Source organism: Vigna unguiculata, chromosome 3, assembly GCF_037176805.1.
Source record: "Vigna unguiculata cultivar grain cowpea cultivar isolate G323 ecotype 2 chromosome 3, ASM3717680v1, whole genome shotgun sequence".
NCBI lineage: Eukaryota > Viridiplantae > Streptophyta > Magnoliopsida > Fabales > Fabaceae > Vigna > Vigna unguiculata.
Window position 1 is genome coordinate 58,270,452 of NC_140794.1, and position 20,281 is coordinate 58,290,732.

The 20,281-nt window shown below is 28.2% G+C and overlaps 1 protein-coding gene and 1 pseudogene across 1 annotated transcript; one reads left to right on the top strand and one right to left on the bottom strand.

Annotated features, from left to right (window-relative positions):
* Nucleotides 1-10,396: 10,396 nt before the first annotated feature.
* On the bottom strand, nucleotides 10,397-12,176 carry LOC114178087 (uncharacterized). Its single transcript, XM_028063787.2, has 3 exons — nucleotides 11,734-12,176; nucleotides 11,246-11,637; nucleotides 10,397-11,070 (listed from the first exon to the last, which is right to left on the bottom strand). The coding sequence occupies exons 1-3, from the start codon at nucleotides 11,849-11,851 to the stop codon at nucleotides 10,606-10,608; spliced, it is 975 nt and encodes a 324-aa protein (XP_027919588.1). The 5' UTR covers nucleotides 11,852-12,176; the 3' UTR covers nucleotides 10,397-10,605.
* A 6,370-nt stretch (nucleotides 12,177-18,546) lies between these two features.
* On the top strand, nucleotides 18,547-19,432 carry LOC146887974 (uncharacterized; annotated as a pseudogene).
* Nucleotides 19,433-20,281: the final 849 nt, after the last annotated feature.

Below are 20,281 nucleotides of genomic sequence, written 5' to 3' on the forward strand. Positions count from 1 at the left end.
CTCTTGATATAATTACTCCCTTTTAACTTCTTTTATTATATATTTTTATATTTTCTCAAAATTATGCATAGAAAAAGTAGATAAGTTAAACATTATGTAACCGTGTATTATTATAATCACGATTTACTTATACTTTTAAAGAATACAAAGAGCAACCAAGTTATTTCATGAAAAAAATTAACTAATGTTACTCTATTACTATCTCTTCATATTAAATTTTATCAATGCAACTATTAAATTAAAAATTTATTATAACTAGATCAAGTCTCCAAAATTTATGCTGATAAAAAGAAGTCTTCAAAATTTATACATTTTCAAAACTGGTTGATATTTTATTAAATAAACTTAGATTAATGAACAGTGTATTTTTTAAGATACGAGTAAAATATCCCCTATAATATTTTCAAATTTATTAGTTTAACGCCCATGATCATATTCCCACAATATTAAAGTAGTTATATAAATATTTTTTTTCACAAGTTAAAACTGTCTAAAGTTACTTTTTGTTGAGAAAATATAATTATTAAATTTTTACCTTTGTAATGTAAAAAATAATTCAAATGAGAGTCAGAGTGACACATAAGATAAAAATGACAAATTAAAATATTATATATATATATATATATATATATATATATATATAATATTTCCCTAATAAACCTCTTTCATATGAATAGTTTCACAATTGCTTTCTAATTGCACCAATTATATTCTTTCGTTGATATATCTGTGATTTCCAAGTTTAAGGATAGTCCTTTTAGTACTGAATATATTTTCTAACTCCAGAATAATCTTAGAAAATCATTTTAAAGTTTGGGAAAAAATATAAAGGTAATTCTTTTGAATGAGTGAAGTAATATAAGCCATAAAGTGAGAAAACCAAATGGGTGGGTGCTAAAATAGACAAGACGTTGTTGATGGCTATTGCTTTCTTTGTTTTCTTTTTATTTGTAGAGTGTGTTTCTTTCTCACTCACATGAAGATGTCTATTGGTGTGAATCCAAGAAGATTTTGTGCATTTTGGACAAGATGCTTGGAAAGATTATCTTTTTTGGAAAAAGGGAACACTTCTCTTTTAACTCTCTTAAATTGGATGCTTTCTTCCATTCCTATCTTTTTTCATCTCTCTTTTAAAGCACCTATAATGGTTATAAAATCATTCCTAGGTATCCAAGGAATTTCTTTCACGAGACCACATATGGGAAACAGATAATATGGTATAATTCATAATGAAAAGAAAGATTAAATATGTTTTACAGTCTCAAATTATTTTAAAATACTGTGTTTCATTCTTAATATAAATTATATATTTATTTCATCTTTATATTTTATAAAAGTTACTTAAAATATCTTATTTAACAAAGTACATGTAAAGGATATATTTAGTTAAACATTTTAATGGTCCTTAACTTTCTATGAAAATTAGAATTAGTTTTTCTTTTAAATTTTGTTAAGTTTTTTTAGTTTTTTATGTAAAGGATATATTTAGTTAAATATCTCATTGGTGATTAATAATTTAGTTTTTTTAACCAAATTTTGTTAAGTTTATTTGGTATTTCAAAGGTGTTTCATGATAACATTTGAATTGTTTACATCGTTTGACACATTTTTGTTTCAATGTTAACTCAGAAACACATTTGAAACATTAAATAAACTTAATAAATTTATGTTAAAACAACTAAATTTACTCATTTCTAAAGTTGAAGGAGTAAATTGAATCAAAATTTTGAAGAGGGAGTAATTTCATATTTCACTGAAAGCTAAGAGACCAAAAGTACATTTACCACTATAATTTATTATGAAAAGTTTGTTTATGATATGAAAAAACATATTATTTATTGAAGAAATTTTTTTAGGTGATGATTTTCATAAAATATGTATTTTTTGTGTTAAAAAATTCAACCTGTTTTGCTATGGCAGGCTAGCCCGACCCGACCCATTTTTGGTGGGCAAAAACGAGCCGAACTGGCCTGTTTTGACACCCCTACTTACAATGGGTCTAACGAGAGCAACCCAACCTATATGTGTAATCTCTTATCATGTCTAGTCTAAGGTTAAAACGTGGCCAATATTTTTAAACTTTTTAATCTATTTGATCACTCACAAAGATTGCGTAACCGGAAAGTTTATTGCGAGGGAAGATGTTGAGAGATGCGACACTAATGACACTAATGTGCTAGCAATAAATTTATATAAAAGATTAGAATGTTATTTTTAACTCAAAAGTTAAAAGATAATTGATTTAAGGGTTATAATATTTTTCTCAAGCACTAATGTTTTAGTAGTAACTATTCGTTTGTATCGTCTTTTTACAACATCACACGCTTTCTTAAAACAAAAGATTTTTTATACAAAAAAACTCTTAATTTTAGGATTTTTCACTTATTTATACCATATTTTTTCGAGTCGTCACCAAGATGAATTATCAGTTTTGACAATGCAAAATTTGGAGAAAATATTTAGGGATGCCAAATTAATTTTTTTTATATATAAATTATTTTTTTAAATTAAATAAAAAAATTCTTCATTTTCTCTATTTAAATCATTTTCACACAGTAATTCTCATATGCACTTTTCAATTTCTAATCTTTCTAATTCTGTGAATTGTGAATTCACGCAAGAGAAATATTCTAATTTCTATTCCAATTCAATCTAAGACTATCCAACTAATTCATTATGTGCAGTGAAATTTCTAATGTAGTCCAAGATACATCCATGCATTTTACAAAATTGTATCATATGCAACAGAAAACACAAAATCCTTATATCTCATAATTTAGGGTTATAATACTTTGGAACAAATATAACTAGGGTTCATGTCAATTTCATAAAAGAATCTTTAAAATAATAATTATGATTCATGTCAATTTCATTAAAGAATCTCTAAAATCATAATTAGGCTTCATACTAATTTGGAGAAAACTTGATTTGGGAGGAACATCATAACAGGAGAATCATAAATCGAAGATACATGAATCATAGTAGAATACTAATCTTGAATAATGAGAGATATTCTAATAATGCATTCTTAAATCTCTCTATCCTCCAATATCTGTTTCTTGATTTATCTCTTTACTTTTCTTTCTATTCTTATACTTTCTTGATAACCTAATGAGAAAAAACCTTATGACTGGAGACAAAATCCTAATTCATTTTATTTACCAACATCCTATTGATTTTTATTTTATTTTTTAAACAATAAAAATATACAAATAAAGTTGTAAGAAAATTTCCTAAACTTAATATGAATAGTATAATAAAACATAAATATAATTTATATATATATATATATATATATATATATATATATATATATATATATATATATATATATATGACATAAAATTAAAACATTTGGAAGGGGAAGGGGGGTGGGGGAAGTCTTGGCTTCCCTATGTTATAATGAAGTATTTCTGGTGGGTTAGGAGTAGGTGATGTCGAGACATGACCAAAGAGATTCATTCAAAATGCAATTCCTTTATACATGGTGAGATTAAAGGGTGACACACTCTAATTTACAAAATTACCCTCTCATATTTCAATTTTTCTACACGTGATTTATTCATTCATCTTTACTATGAAAACATAATAAAAATTAATAACACAAATAAAAATTTATTATGGTTATAATAAAAATTTATTATTGCTAAAATTACTATTAAAAATAAAACAAAATCACCATGTAAATAAGTTATTTTCCACCTTACACATTAACTTTATTTTCATACCAAATATATTGTATTTTTCATTTTTTTTATAAATAATTTTTTTATAATCTCAATCATTCAATAAAATTTATAAAAATAATTCTAAATCATTTATATATCATTCTATATTTATTAAAAGTTTTTTAATATGTCACAGTAGTTACAAACTTCATTCTCTAATCCACTTTGACACTGTGTTCTTTTGGGTTAATGTACTATTAACAAAGAATGAGAAACGATACAATGAGTGACATGTTCTTTTGGAAGTTATACAAGGTGATGAGAGGAGATAGATGATGATTAAGAGGATTCACTGAAAATTCAATCTCACTATCCATAGTGAGAATAGATGGTGACACAACTGGATTTATCAAATTATCCCTTCATTATTTAATTTTTGTTGTATGTGATTTAGTTGTTAAAATCAATACACGTGGTTTCAATTCACTTCTTTAATTCTATGTTAACTATAATAATAATTTATTATGCTTATAATAAAAATTTATTACTTCCAAAATTACTATTAAAAATGAAAAAAAAAGTTCCATGTAAATAGATTATTTTCCACCTTATATATTAAATTTATTTTCATACAAAATATATTGTATTATTCATTTTTTATAAATAATTTTATTATATTTTCAATCATTCAATAAAATTTATAAAATAATTTTAAATTATTTATATATAATTTTATATTATGTATAACAATAGGAACATTTTGGTAATCTAACTTTTTTTTTCTATTCAAAGTTTTTTTAATATCTCAGTCAATTCAATCAATTATTTTCAGGAACTTCTCTCTAATCCACTATAAAATCACCTTTGAATCCCTTAAAAGAAACAATATCAACTTCACCCTCTAATCCTTTTGATCTCTTACTTTTCCTCTCCCTTTAATCCTTTCTTTCAAAAGAACACAACCTAAATCCCTTAAGGGTGTGCGGTTGAGAGGAATGCTTTGAAAGAGAGGAAGATGATTGATTTAGATGGATTTGAGGGTGAAATTTATGTTGTTCTTTATAAGGGATTTGGAGGTAATAGTAGAATTGATTTAAGAATAAATTTTGTAAGAAAATTGGATTGATGTAACTAATACAAAATAAAATTTGATAGATGAAAAATTATGATTACTAAATTGTCCTTAATATTAAAAGTAATATAAAATGATATTTAAATAAGTTGTAATTAATTTTAAATTTTTTATGATGAATAAGATTATTAATAATATTTATTAATTGAAAAAAAATATTATAATATATTTGATTATAAAAATTAAATATTTTAATTTTCAATATTAAAACAAAAAAAAAACATTTGTAATCACACCATTAATAGAAGTTAATTCAAAAAATCACATAATATCTAAAGAAGCACATACATGACAATATATAAGAATGTATTGAGATATCATATGGAGAAAGATTTCCCAAATCATCACTTTCCCTTACTTTCCATTTATTAAAAAAAAAAAAACACTAAAAACAACGCCAACTTTACCTTCTAATATTTCCGGTTTCTCCTTCTCACTCCTCTTCTGATTATTCTTCTTAAAAGAAGACACATTTAAACTTCAATAATCAATCATCTCACACCTCTTTCCTTTATTACATAAAATAGAACAAAAAATGCGCCATAAATCAATGCCACTGCTGTCTCCGTCTTGTCATTTATTTTGATTCCTTCATTTTTATTTTTCGCTAAACTACAAATTTTTCTATACATTATCCATCTACCCCTTAATAAATCTAACCTATTTTAAAATGTGCCAATTAAATTTATCATTTTCAGTACCAGATCCGTTTACAAAATAAATAAATGACTCTATGTACGACCGTACCCAACACAAAATCATCAACCAACATGGTGTGTTCATCACCTCACTCCGAATCATTATAATTCAGCACAATAATTTTAGTAACTTTTTTCTATTTCTATAGCATTTTCTTTCATTTATAAAGTTTTAACATCAAATTCTGGGTCACATACCACTCAAACTAACTGCAAATTAATAACTACAAATTTAAATACTAAGCTAACAATTACATTATTTTATGGAAATTAAATTAACGAAAAAATCTATGATTTATGAAATAAAAACATTTAATCTCTAAAAGAATCATAAACAATTATATATATATATATATATATATATATATATATATATATATATATATATATATATATATAACTACAGACAGAGGAATTTGAGTGCTTAGAAAAAATGTATTAAATTGGCACACTTTATCTCTGTATTAAGAAAGGTTCTTAGATAGAAGGCTGTATACATTGTACTGTTTAGAGTAGCAATGATGCTTATCTTTTATGTAATATGTATAAGTTTATATAGTATTTTATGAAAAATGATATTTTAAATCTATTAAATTTTAAATTTTAATAACTTTTTCTTACAATTTTAAATGTTATTTCTTAAGTTATTTTTTATTTTTCATATTTTTAATATTTAAAAATTATTTAAAAAATGGTAGCTTATATCATAAAAAAAAGTTATCAAAATTTAATAATAAAAATATTATTGTCTGTATTTTATATAATAAAATACTGGAGATTTTTTTATGTGGTGGTTCATAAACTATCGCAGATTAAAGGGCACGTGGCACAAGAGGTCAACGTCGGGTGGGGCCCAGTATGATGTGTAGATTCCAGTGCGGAGTTTGCACAAGGCATTTGGTGTGGCTGCTCTTGAATCTGGCTCGTTTCTCTTCATTTTCCCCAATTTTTTTGTTTGACCGAAGAGGACAGAAAAAAAAAAAGTGGCAGGTGGTGGCATGGTGGCCGTACACGTGGCAGAATCTGGGTGGAGCCGTTGTGGTGGGGTTGACTCGGTTGGTAGGAAAGCGTTTTTGGAAGGCAGGGGCGTGTGGCACTTTGTGAGTGGATCTTTCTTGACACGCCGTAAAGCATGGACCTTTCCTCACGCAATTTCCTTCCAAATCCTAATCAAGTAAATTAAATTAAATTAAACTAAATTAAATTCGTAATTAACACCAGAGATGAATGTGAACAACAACATGTTGACCCTAATCACAACCAATCTCAGCCACCAATTTCAATTATTCTACCATTAACATCCTCTTCTCTCCTCTGTTAATTAGTATTCAAAATAATCATATGTAACATCATTATCATCATCATCTTCATCGTAGACCCTAGTTTTTTTAGGGTTTTGTTTTAGCGTTTCATTCTTTTTCATCGATATTTACTACTCAGGTATTACAAATACTCCCAATAAAAAAACGAGGAACAGTAAAAGAGACAAAAGATTAAGACAGTGTCACTCTTTCATCATCTAATAAACACCATTTTTTCTTTCCCTAAATTTTCCTTTGGTTCGTAATCATCCATATCTTGTTATTCTTTTAAAAAAATCAGCTCAGACATGTGACTGATGTTTAATGTTTGCATCGGGATTATAGTACTTTTTTGTTTTATTTAATTGTTTCTTGTTTTATAGTCAAGAGATTCAGTACCAATCTTCAATTTTACTTCTTTTATGTTTCCTAAAAGATTTAAAGTTATGAATATTTACATTATAATTAACTAATCAAAACATAAACTATGTGACGTATAGGGATGTCAATGGAGCGAGTAGGGTACAGGTAGTAGCTCCTCCATATCCTATTTGTTGGATAAATATTCGTCTCGTACCCGTATCCATATTCGTTGGGTATCCGTTATGCGAGTATCTGTCTATTTTTTTCATATCCGTAGGTATCACGGTACCCACATGTATTTACAAAAGTAAATATTTAATTATAATTAGTACTTGGATCAATAAGCCCACTCTATTGATTCTTGAAAAACAAACAAATAAAAAATTACTAACAATTTATATTGTAGTTTATTTTTGAATGAAATATTAAAGAAATTATTAACTTCATCAATGTCCACATCTTGCAATGTTGTATAAAGTTTCATGTTGTCCAATTTTAATCTAGAAGAACATGAAAACATAAGTTCATTAAAAATTTCTAACAATCACTTAATTAAAATATATGAGTAGAAGTGTTAATTTCATTAGCTGGTCCATGACCAGTCTTGAATACACATCAATGCCTCCAGAGGATATTTGTGTGAATTAAAGTTTAGCGGGTACGGGTATCCACGGGTACGGATACCATGATACCCGTACCCGCCCCGTTAACATGCGGGTATCAAAAATATTCGTACCCGCGGGTAGCGGGTATCTATTTTTAATATCTGTTTCTTACCCGTTGCAAGTTTTATCCACAGATACTCACGGGTACGGATTTTTTTGACATCCCTATACGCGTGTATGTACCAATATTGCTATAAATATAACTATCTATTTTTCCAAATAAAAATCATTTATATTCACTGTCCGAAATTAAAATCTTACTTAGAAGTACATGTATTGTGTGAATTAATGGCGGTTTTATTACTCTTTAATAATCTGTTTTACTTTTGGAATAGACATGCATATTCTTCTTATAACGTGACAATTTTTTTTTCTTCAACAGGTATTTGAATATCTCTTCCACCTTTAGTCATTAAAATGTCTCTCAAAAATAAAATGATGACAAAATTTTAAGTTATAAAACTAAAATATTTCAATTATGGTAATTAATCTTGATTATATTATTTTGACCGACTTGGATTCGAAACAATAACAAAGTATAGTATTGAATTATTTTCACTGCAGAGTACTGGTTAAATAAAAATAATTATGATTAACTTCATCCTGTGATAACTATTTTGATTACTTAATATTTTATAAGTATAATTATTGATTTGGTCTCCTAATTGTTTGGTTTAGTTTAATTTAGTCTTTATATTATTGATTAGTTCAATTTAATATCCCAATTATTTAAAAGTATTCAATTTGGTTATTTCCGTTAAGTTGAAATTAACACTGTATCTGTACAGGACACATGTTAAACCATGAAATTTTTTATTTTTTAATTTTTTTTTCTAAAAATTTATAAATTGTCATGTGTCAGGTTACCGTCGTGTCACGTGACAGTTTACAGTCATGACACATGCAATGGTTTTAGTTATTTTCAATTTAGTTCTCTATTTAAATTTTTTGTTCAATTTATTAACCCTATTTCCTAAAACTATCTAATGTTATCCTCTCCAATTTGAGATCAAATTAGTAAATAAGTTTAATTACAACTTATATATACATGTTACAATAATTTTTTTAATATATACATCAAATCACTTCACCTAAATACTCAAATTATTTTATTTTTAACATTTTTACCTTTATAATGTTTTACACTTCAAATTTCTTCACTTGTAAAAAATAAAATAATTTGAATATTTAGACATAGTGATTTGATGTATAAATTTAAAAGAATTATTTTAACATGTATATATAAGTTATAATTATTTACTAATTTTGTCTCAAATTGAAAAGGACAAGATTGGATTGTTTTAAAGAATTAAAGTATTAAATTGAATCAAAAATTTAAATAGAGAACTAAATTGAAAACAACTAATATCATTGTCACATGTCATGACTGTAAACTGCCATATGGCACGTCAATAACCTGACACGTGACAGATTATAAATTTTTAGAAAAAAAAAAATTTTAAAAAATTTAAAAATTTAAAATGTTAAAGATTTTCACAGATTGACATGTGTCATGTACAAACACAGTGTTAATTATAACTTAACGAAAAAGGAACAAATTGAACCTTTTAAATAATTGAAGTACTAAATTGAACCAATCAATATGAAAACCAAATTGAACTAAACTAAAAAATTAGGGGACGAGTAATTACTCATATTTTATATTTAGTTAGCAATATTATATATGTGATAAAATTATTAGCCTTTATCTATTTTATCATTTCACTTTTGCATCGAAAGAGTCTAATCTTTATGGTAAACATTAGTAAATAATGGTCTACCTATTCATTTAGACGAGATTAATTCATGAAAAAAGAAATTAATGTCTGAATAAACAGAGGGAAATAGAAAATATATAAATTCAGAAAAAAATATTTTACGTTACCGGTGAAAAAACACCCAGAGATAAAATAAAATAAAATAAAATTTATTTTCAATATTTTATTCCATGCTCTTCAATTCTTTGTCATCCTCTTTACCTACCAACTTTAATTTTCCTCCACTCCATCTTTACGATCATCCAAAGAAATGCTCATATAATAAGAAGGAAGAAAAAAAGAAAAAGATGTTACTGAAAAAAAAATTATTAATTTCTCCGAGTACGTACAAAATTCTCCCCAAAAGGAATAAATTATAAAAATGTTGTGTTCTCTTTGTATTAAAGAAAAGAAAGGAAAAAAAAATACACCCCCTTTGCCTTGAAGAAAAATGTTCCAAGATGCCAAGGTTCTCACAGATATTCTCGAGTAAGAGCACATAAAGAAGAGAAGTCGGTGATCCTGGTTGAATGGATAGCCATACATTTTTGGCCAAGTCGTAACGAAAGTGACACTCCTTCTTTCACAAAGCTTAAATGCTCTGAACTTGGAAACAATTTCAAGTGCAGGCAAGTCAACTTGGACATGCAGGGTTCCTTACCAGTCCAAACAACAGGGACCCAGAACTCCACAACACAATCATCAACAATCATACTCACACTCCTAAATCTTCCTTCCTTGCCTCACTATCTTTTTCCATTTCTTCAGCTTTCCAATTTAAATTTCTTCATTAAACTAAATCCACAATTACATTCTTAACGGGAACGCATTATTTAATTACATTGGAACCAACACTTTCATTACAAGTAGCAAAATGCGGCAAAAACCACCATCTCTATTGTCCTAATAAAGCTATAGTGATTCATCTGACTTATTGCCCATTTATAATGTCTCCACTAAAAAAGTGCAAATACTAAATAAACGCTACACACAGCACAGACACAGATACATGGTAGCAAACTTAGTACTCCCAGTTCCAAAGAGCGTGATCTTCCTCCGAGAATCCAAAATTACAAGAACTTTCCGTTGGGTCGGAGTAATCCGCATCTTCGAGTTTGGGAAAGAGGTAGGAAGGGTACAGACTCTTGCTGAGGTTGTCTTCTTCGTCTTGTGACATGTCCGATTGATCAGGCTCAAACACATAAGAAGAATCACCATGCTCTAGCACCGCTGAGTGAACTCCATCCGTGTAATGCGGGCTATCCGAGTCCAAAATGTCACTCCTGGCTGAGCTGATATCTTCCTGCTTGCAACCCCCAACAACACAAGACACTTTGGATCCTTCACCTTCCGAAACTGATTCAAGTACGGGCCTTTGGGGTGCTTCCTGATCCTGTTCCTGCAACCTCTTTGCTCCACTTTCGGCCTGCTTCAACTGCCCCTCTTCTTTCTCTCTTGCAAGCACCTTCTCACTCAGGTGCGCCACCTGATTTAACCAAAACATGAATAACCCAACATTATAATTCATGGATAACTTATATATGCTGTTTCTTAAGTCTTGTTAGCTCTGTTAAACATCTGTTGTTAAGATCAAACTTCAATTTTGATAGAAAAATAGTCATTTTTGGATCTAAATTGAGTTATGTTATCGATTTGATTACCTCAGATTTCAACTTGTCTTTCTCCTTGAGGAGGTTTTCGTAGTTGGCCTTGAGACTCTCATAGCTCTCATGCAGAATCTCGTAGTCCTTCTCGAGCTGTTTGGTCTTCCAGCGAGCACGACGGTTCTGGAACCAAATAGCGACTTGTCGTGGCTGCAGACCGAGGTCTTTGGCTAACTTGGTTTTTCTCTCGGGTTCAAGTTTGTTCTCTTCCTCGAAGCTCTTCTCGAGAAACTGAACCTGGTTGGCAGAGAGACGGCGCTTCTTCTCAGGCTGATGAAAGTACTCGTCCATGCACTCATCTCCATTCTCGTCTATGTCAAACGCGCGGAAGAAGGAGCCGTTACACCCCTTTCCTCCTTCTCCTTCGAAGCTCATCATGGATCTCGAACCTGAATCAAATAGCAAAAAAGGTCAAACACGGTTAAAGCGTGATGAGTGGTGAAAATTAAGGAGGGGAGGGTAAGAAAGAAATAATTATGACTGACCAAGAAAAGGAGCGGTGGAAGAAGAGAGGAAGAGAGAATCGAGAGGTTGGGAAGTGGGAGGAGGTGTTTGGTTGCGAAGAAAGGCAGTGATGTCGGAAAAAGCCCTTCCAGCCGCCATGTGAGTAAGCGTTGGTAAGTCCAACGAAGTTGGATCTCAAGGTGCCATGAAAGAAGGTGAGTAAGGGAGTTATAAATAATTGAGGTGAGGATCTAAGACTTATGGCGGAAGAAGCTGGTGATGATGATTTCGGTGATGTGCGAGGTGTGGGAACAGCGGCAGGGCATACCCATCACTCAGAACACCAACAACGACGAGAGAGACCCAATTCCAACACCAGAGCCAAGACAGAATCCTGAACACGGAGAGAGAGAAAGAGAGACAAACACAGAGAGAGAGAGAGAGACAGAAGCGGTGGCTATGTTTGTTTTCCCTTGGCGTTTTTGAGAAGAGAAGAGTGTGGCTTTGGTTTATAACAAGAGCCTTCCATGGAAAGAGAGTGTGGACTTACTATCATACCCTTTCACTAACTCACTGCAACGCTTTTCTCAATGGATCTTAAAAATATTAATTATTTTTAATTTAAATAATATATGTTCAAACTACAAATTTAAGTTCTGAAAAATTTTAAAAATTAATTAAAGATGGTATTAATGGTTTTTCCTACCAAACCTTTGCTTCTGATATTTGTCTCCCCTCTGGATGGGTAGATGAGACCACGTGAGTTTCTGTGGGAAAGCCTCCATCCTTAATTATCCTTCCCACTTCAAAATAAACCTAAACAATCCCTTTTATCTTTAATATTCAATTTTTTTTTAAATTTAATATCATAAATAAAACGAGTCGAAAAAAAAATGAAAATCACCAAATTTATAAATTAGTTAAAATATAATTTATTTATATATAATTTTTTTTTTTTGTGAAAATAATTTGCTGGTATTTAAATTTGGAGTAGTACACTTATTTTTCAACGATGAATTTCAAAGTTTTTTTGCAGGCAAATTTCAATTGCCACTGACTGGCACTGATACATTGATTACATTTTGGTTTGAGAAAAAATAAATAAATTTGAGGGTTTTATTGTTTAATTGTGGGGAAATAAAATTCCGAGATTAATTTTAAAATAAAAATAGCATAAGTTTGTAAATAAAACCTCTTTAAAGGTTTTTTAAAAACTTTCTGTCCAGATTAGCTTTTTATTTCGTTTTGGCTTTTTATAAGATAATGTGAACGTATAAAGTATAACGAAGTATAAAGATGTCTGTGGGTTTCTTATTGGTTGAATGTTATTAGTTAATAATGGTAAAGAATTATTTATTTCTGGTAAACGCTACAATAATCTCATGAAAGTGATCTGATAAAAAAATATATTAAATAACTGTTTTCAATGTACTTTTATTATGATTTCTTCACTATAATATCTCGTCTAACTTTTAATGAATTGTTTTATTTTTTATCTCTAATCAAATTATTGGATAAACGTTAAGGAGTCGAGTTTAATTTATTAAACACTTTATATTTCTTTGACATGTGTTGATAGAAAACTTATCATATTGATTCATTTATTCTTTCATAAATTATTCGTTCCCGTTATATAATTATTCCTTTAATTGTTAAATAAATAGTATAATATAATTTAAATAGTTTATAAAAAAGTATAAAATAAATTAAATTAAATGGAAAATAGATACCATCGGTGGGCGTATATTCCTGGTCAGGCGAGGTTAAGCATTGGTATAAAACTACAACTAAATATTCAAAGTTCTTTTTCTCACCTCTCTAAATTTATATAATTACCTCACTATCAAATAACATATTATATATATATATATATATATATATATATATATATATATATATATATATTTATATATGTAGACATGAATACTATATAATAATATTTTTATTATTTATTGATTTTTAAATAAATTATCTAAAATAATTGAGTTGGTCTATGGATAAGTTTGGATAATAAAGACTAAAATAGATGAAAAATAAATATTTTTTAATGTTTTAAGTTAAGAATATATTAATATATATTTTTAGAATTAACAATATATATTATATTTTAATATATTAAAATTAATTTATTATTTATTTGTCTAAAAAATTACTTATTATTTTTATATTGAAATTTAACTTCAAAGCCGTGAAGGTTAACAACAAGAAATTAATACTATTCTATCCAAATTTTAATTGGAAACTTTCATGTTATTTTACATATTTGTGTGATCTAATAGAAAAGAAAAAAAACAATCTTTATATATATATAAAATTTTTCTCAGCTGTATTTTTATTATTTTTTTATTTTTTTATTCCTTTTATATAAGGTCTACATTTTTCACGATAAACATTTTCAACTATGAATAACCCTTTTGTATTGTAGTTCTCTTTAATGAGACACGCAGTTTTTTTCGAAAATGGGTTCACACTTGTACAAGTCAATCTCCAAGACTAAACATAAACTCTGATACCACTCTTAAATGGGAGAAAAAAAAATATATAAAAGCAATAACTTCTTTTGCTCTAAACTCTCCTTTTATATTTTATTCTCTCTCATTTAACAAAGACTTGGTTTCTTACCTTGATTCTTGGTTGTTTGTGTGTGCTTGTGGCCTTGGCTGGATTTGAGATGGATAAAGGAAGATGTATAGGTGATCTTAGAAAGCTTTTTTAAGGTTTTCGTTGGTTTTTCTTATGAATTTTTGAAGAGGGACTCAACTAACATTTCCAAAAGTTATGTTTTGGGTAAAGAATTATGTTCTTGAGGATCTTTGGTTGGGATTTTGGTGTGGTTAAAGCTTGGTAAGATTTATTGAGAAGTTCTTGAGTTAGGCTTTGTTCCGATCCAACTCAAGTTTGTTTGACAACATCGTTAAGAAAAATCACCACGTTCCCAAGGTTTTGTTCTCTTTGGAACGTGAAGTTCTGTTACAGTTTTTTCCTTAAAAGATGCCTCAAAAGGTGGAGGAAGGAAGGATTATTTAAACTGTGTTTGACCTCGACTTCTAATCGATATGGGATTTATTGAATGTACCAAAACAAACTTAAAGTTCACTTCTTAAAATTATATCAAACATATCAATTAAAGTCTATCATAAGTAAATTTGTTGATTTTTGAGTCTATTGCTCCACCCACTGTTGACTATCCATTGAAGTTTACTCTCATACTCGAGATATATATGTCTCGACATGAGGGAAGCATATTGACCAGAAATAAAGTCAATTTAAAACATATAAAAGAATGCATACCTCACTTTACAATTTGATTTTATAAAAATGAGTTAAGCTTAAAATCCACTTCTTAACATTTAATTTTTATTGACTTTTTTGGATAAATTTGGTTAACTATATTGTATAAAGTTTGGTCGAAGACTCTTGGAATTTTGGTGGTTCTATGTAATTTTTAAGTTATTGGAAAGACACACAAAATAATAATAATAACATATAAAATATGCAAGAAATGAAATAACAATCATGACGAGAGAAGACACAAATTGATAAATGGAGTGTAAAAATGATAAGATACTATTGTGACTACCTTACAAAATATACTAGAGAAGTTGATTAAAATCATTTAGGACCAACTCTCTTGCCACACTCCATTGAAGCTCTAGGAAGGCCAGAGAAGAAAAAGTGAATTGATACAGGTAATAAGCAACAACATTTTCACTTGAAGAAACACAGTTTTCAAAAGTTCAAATTGATTTCTTATTCAAAAATGCTCACGTGACTTTCTATTAATTATAAGACATTGATTATAAATTTAGAAGCTTTATACATAAATATGAAGGTTAAATTCTGAACTTAGGCTGTTATTATATATATATATATATATATATATATATATATATATATATACATATATATATATATATATATATATATACATATATATATATATATACATATATATATATATATATATACATATACATACATATATATACATACATATACATATACATATATATATATATATATATATATATATGTATATATACATATACATATATATATATATATATGTATATATACATATACATATATATATATATATATATATATATATATATATATATATATATTTCTATCGTAGCTTGCTATTCCTTATTTTTTTTTTCAACAGATATTACGTTAAAGTAGTTTATACATTCTATAATATTGGAAATTCCAACAAATAAAATGAGAGCCAGTAATAATTTAAGAAATACAATAGTGAGTTTCCCTGTTGAAAAGGAGAGTGAATATAAATTTTTTATTGCGAGTATAAATGGAACATACATAATGTATTAATTTAAAACACTTTCATCCAATCCATAGTATTAATTCAAGTACAGGTAGATCTAATCCAAATAATACATGCTATAGTTTACAGATAATCATATATTTTTAAGTGTGCGATCACCGATTCAATTCACATGTCTATGTACATGTATGAAAAAAATAAATATTTTTGAAAGCTTGATCCTTTCAACGAATCTTATTATTCCCAAAGACTAATATATTATTTTCAGTCAGAGGATATCCCAAGTTAAAAAAAAGTATGCTCTAAAATTATAAAATTTAATACTAACAAACATTATAAAACCCTTCTGCTAACATGAAAATTAAGTATAAATTAGAATACATGAAGGAAAGAAAAAGTGAGAATAAGAAAATAAATGCAAGTGATATATGGTTTCTCTTATCTCAGAAGTGGAATTGGATTGTAGCAGAGATAACGAAAGAAGAAATGATTCATGAGTTTCGTGTAGATGATGGAGTCGCTTTCTTAGGGGCAAGGAAAAAGATAAAAAGAATTAAAAAATGTATATAATTTTTTTTTGTTGTTGGAAAAAGAAAGATTTGTTTAATAATTAAAATGAATTTGGAGGAATAGAAGATGGTGACATATTTTGTGGGGTCTGATATGAAATTATAATATTTTTTGTGTTCAACTCTGACTTTTTATCTCACCTGCTTCCTTCACTGTCCTCTCCACTTTTACACGCCTCATTGGGCCACCTTCACAGGCCCAGGATCCACCATGTCACTTCAATTTCATATTATAATACTATTTAACCCTCCCACCTTTAAATTAATACAATTAATTAATCAACACCAACACATTTTTTTAACTCTTCACACATCATCATAATAATTATTATAATAATTCATTTGATTTCATTTTGGCACGAGAATATCAATCACATTTTTATGTTTATGGTGGGTGGGTGTGTATGTGTTCCCTTTCAAATACAACCCTAGACTTTATTTTCAACATGTGATTTTAACTATTTTGTACTTGGTCAATGAGGAAATAAACCAACAACATCAAGGAAAACAAATCGTATTGGGCTGCTTTTGGAAAGATTAAGGCTTTTTTCTCAATGCACATCCATGATTATTAACTGCACCGTTATAATTTTTAAGTTATGTTGACTTGCGAATTATTTCTTCTAGAAATAATCCAGAGTAATCTTTCTCAAATTTTCTTATCAGGATTTCTATAATAGATGTTCTAAAATATGATTCCCAAATTTATAGAACAAACTTGCCATAATATATGAGATATGTTATGGAACAAAATTTTCAAAAAGAATATTTTTATAATATTTGAGATACTTTTGAAATCGAATTTGATGGAACAACAAACAACCCAACTTTTACTCTCTCTTCTCCTTCTTCCTCTGTAAGAGTCTGTAGTTGGAGGTGCAACGGAGAAAAAGAAAACATGGTGATGATAACATGATACAACTAGAAGGATGTTTTAATCTTTTTTCTGTTAATATGAGTTGCAGGTAATAATAATAGAGGTGTAGAAAGGAAAAAAAACACTTAATGTGAATTGTCCACTTGGGCCAACAAAATTCCTTTTCCTTTGAGTCCTAGCGATGCATTCAATTCCATGAAGCCACCACGAGACTTGAAAAGAAAAATCCAAAGCAATAAATATCTTACCTATGCATGTAAAATAAATTGTTATCTATCCCTAAACTTCATAATCACTGTTTTTGTCGAAGAATAAATAAAATTTTATTTTGGTCGTTGTAAAATATTTTTTTTTTACTTTTATTTTTTCAATATTTATATTTTAAAGAAAACGGTCAAACTTTGTCTCTAAAAGAGTTTCCAAAGTTTAAATGTTGGAAATTTATCAAATGCGTGTGATATGTGTGATAATATGAAATATTTACATGATCAATTAATTTTATAGATGTGGTTCATTTGTCAATCAATTATAATTGTTGCGTAAATTTTGATATTGTAATCTCATGTAATTGACAACAATTTATTATGGCAACTATTCTATGATGGACACTCATGACATCATCACAGTGGCAATGACTGAAATTTAGTCTACATTTTGTCTTGTTTAGAATCCAACACCAATGAGATCTGAGTCTAACCAGATAAGACACTGACACCACTCTCAACCCAAAACCTTAAGGCAATGGGTTTATGGGTCTTTATTCTTATATAGTGCTTTACTTTCTCATTTCTGGTCAATGTGGGACTTAGACTCACACTTGGATTCCTAACATCACTTGCTAATGTAATTGATACTATTTTTGGACCGTATGTGTGTTGGTTATTGTGAGGTTAAAGATGAATTAAAAAATGCACCTATTATTTTGTTAAAATAATGAGGAGTATATAATTTTATTTTGTATCTATATTTTAATGTGACGTGGTGATGTGATGGTTAAGTAAAATCTACTGTTTGAATTAAGACATGTTTGCATTGCAAAAAACACTAATTTGTTATAGTCTCAAATTATGACAATGAGCATGTATTTTTAAAAATTAAAAATTGTACATTTTCTCAATTTATGAATATTTTTTATATCTATTATGGTATTCTCAAACTAAAAGGCTAATTATAAGTTTTGGACGGAGAAAGTTATTCTCCATTTGGGTTGGATGGACATTGACTATGCTATTAGGAAGCTAGAATCATCCTTATTACTAAGACCAAGACTCCAAATGTTGTTGATCTCTATGAAAAAATGGGAGAGGTTAAATTGTCTCTTTATGACATTAATAAAGACTAACTTTTTTCTGCTAGTATTTGGGGTTCTATTTATCAGCATAATAATGTGAGAGATTTGTTAAAGGTTATTAATGAACAATTCATCACATTTGATAAATCTCTTACCAACACTATTATTATAAATTTTTCATCCTTAAAGTTCATGAGGACTAAAGGAGTGCGTGATCAATCATGCCCATAAGAGACATTATTGCTCAACTAAAGGCCTTAGAGGTTACCATGTTTGATTCCTACTAGTATATTATATTTTGTATATTTTGCCTCATCAATAGGCTCATTTTAAAATTTCTTATAACACACATAAGGATAAATGGTCTATTAATGAATTAGTGACCTTATGTGTTCAAGAAGAGAAAATGTTGCTAATGGAAGAAAGTTAAATGGCGAACTTAACTACTTCTCTTAAGAATAAGAAGAATCAAGTTAACAAGAAGGGAAATATGTATGCTAAGTCAATTGTAAAGAAGGAGTCGAAGTGTTTCTTTTGTAAAGGAAATGACACATGAGAAAGGATTGCACAAAACTTAAGAATTGGCTAGAGAAGAAAGGTAATTATTTTTTTATGAACCTAATATGACTAGTATTAATCATAACACATGGTGGATTTATTATGGAACTACAATTCATGTTTATAATACCATATAGGTATGACCAATGGGAAGTGAACATTGCATCTATTCAGGAAACAAGATGATAAGATATCAGAGACCTGACATTGAAGTTGTATTATGATAACTCTGTTGCGTTATTTATGGCTAAGAATAATAGAAATGGAAGTCAAATTAAGTACATTGACATTAAATGTCTAGCCATAAGAAAACATGTTAAGTAGTCATTAAAGAATTTTAAGGATCATTTAGCTCAAATGGGAATTGGTTCCATGTTGTGATAATCATTATTTTTACTTTGATAAAACTTTTATTCAGTTTTTTCTCATTTTGTTGTGCACATTTATTCATTTTGAGAAATTTTGTTTGACTTAGAATGAACATATGGTTTATTCATTATAGTTAAGAGTCTTTGATGAGAGACTTGGTATATTGTGATACATGGGAGATAATACTCACTTTTGGAGGACTTGTCACCATGATCTTGTATTTAGTTTCTTGTATTGATTGATAATTGAATAAATGAACGAAGTGGGAGAATGTTGGAGATTTCCCAAATATGTGATATGTAGGATAATGTGAGATAGTCAAATAGTCAATTATTTCTATAGAAGTGATCCATTTGTCATTCAATTTTATAATTGTTGCATAAATTTTGATATTATAATCTCGTATAATTGGCAATAATTTATTATGACAACTACTCTGTGATGGACAAAGAATTCTAATAAATTTCATATGAACTATGTGCTTTAGGTTATCAAATCTGCTCTCTTCTATTATATATTATATCATCAGTAGGGTTTGAAACGAGAAAGTACATTACAATATTCTCATAATAGTAACAATAACTGAAAGACATATGTACAAAATAGTGTTCGTGAAAAAGTTAAAATTTTTAAAGAT

Coding starts and splice junctions, on each gene's coding strand:
- LOC114178087 (XM_028063787.2), bottom strand. CDS start 11,851: ATGGCGGCTGGAAGGGCTTTTTCCGACATCACTGCCTTTCTTCGCAAC. Junction 11,638..11,733: donor TTCCACCGCTCCTTTTCTTG/GTCAGTCATAAT, acceptor TATTTGATTCAG/GTTCGAGATCCATGATGAGC. Junction 11,071..11,245: donor AAGACAAGTTGAAATCTGAG/GTAATCAAATCG, acceptor TGGTTAAATCAG/GTGGCGCACCTGAGTGAGAA.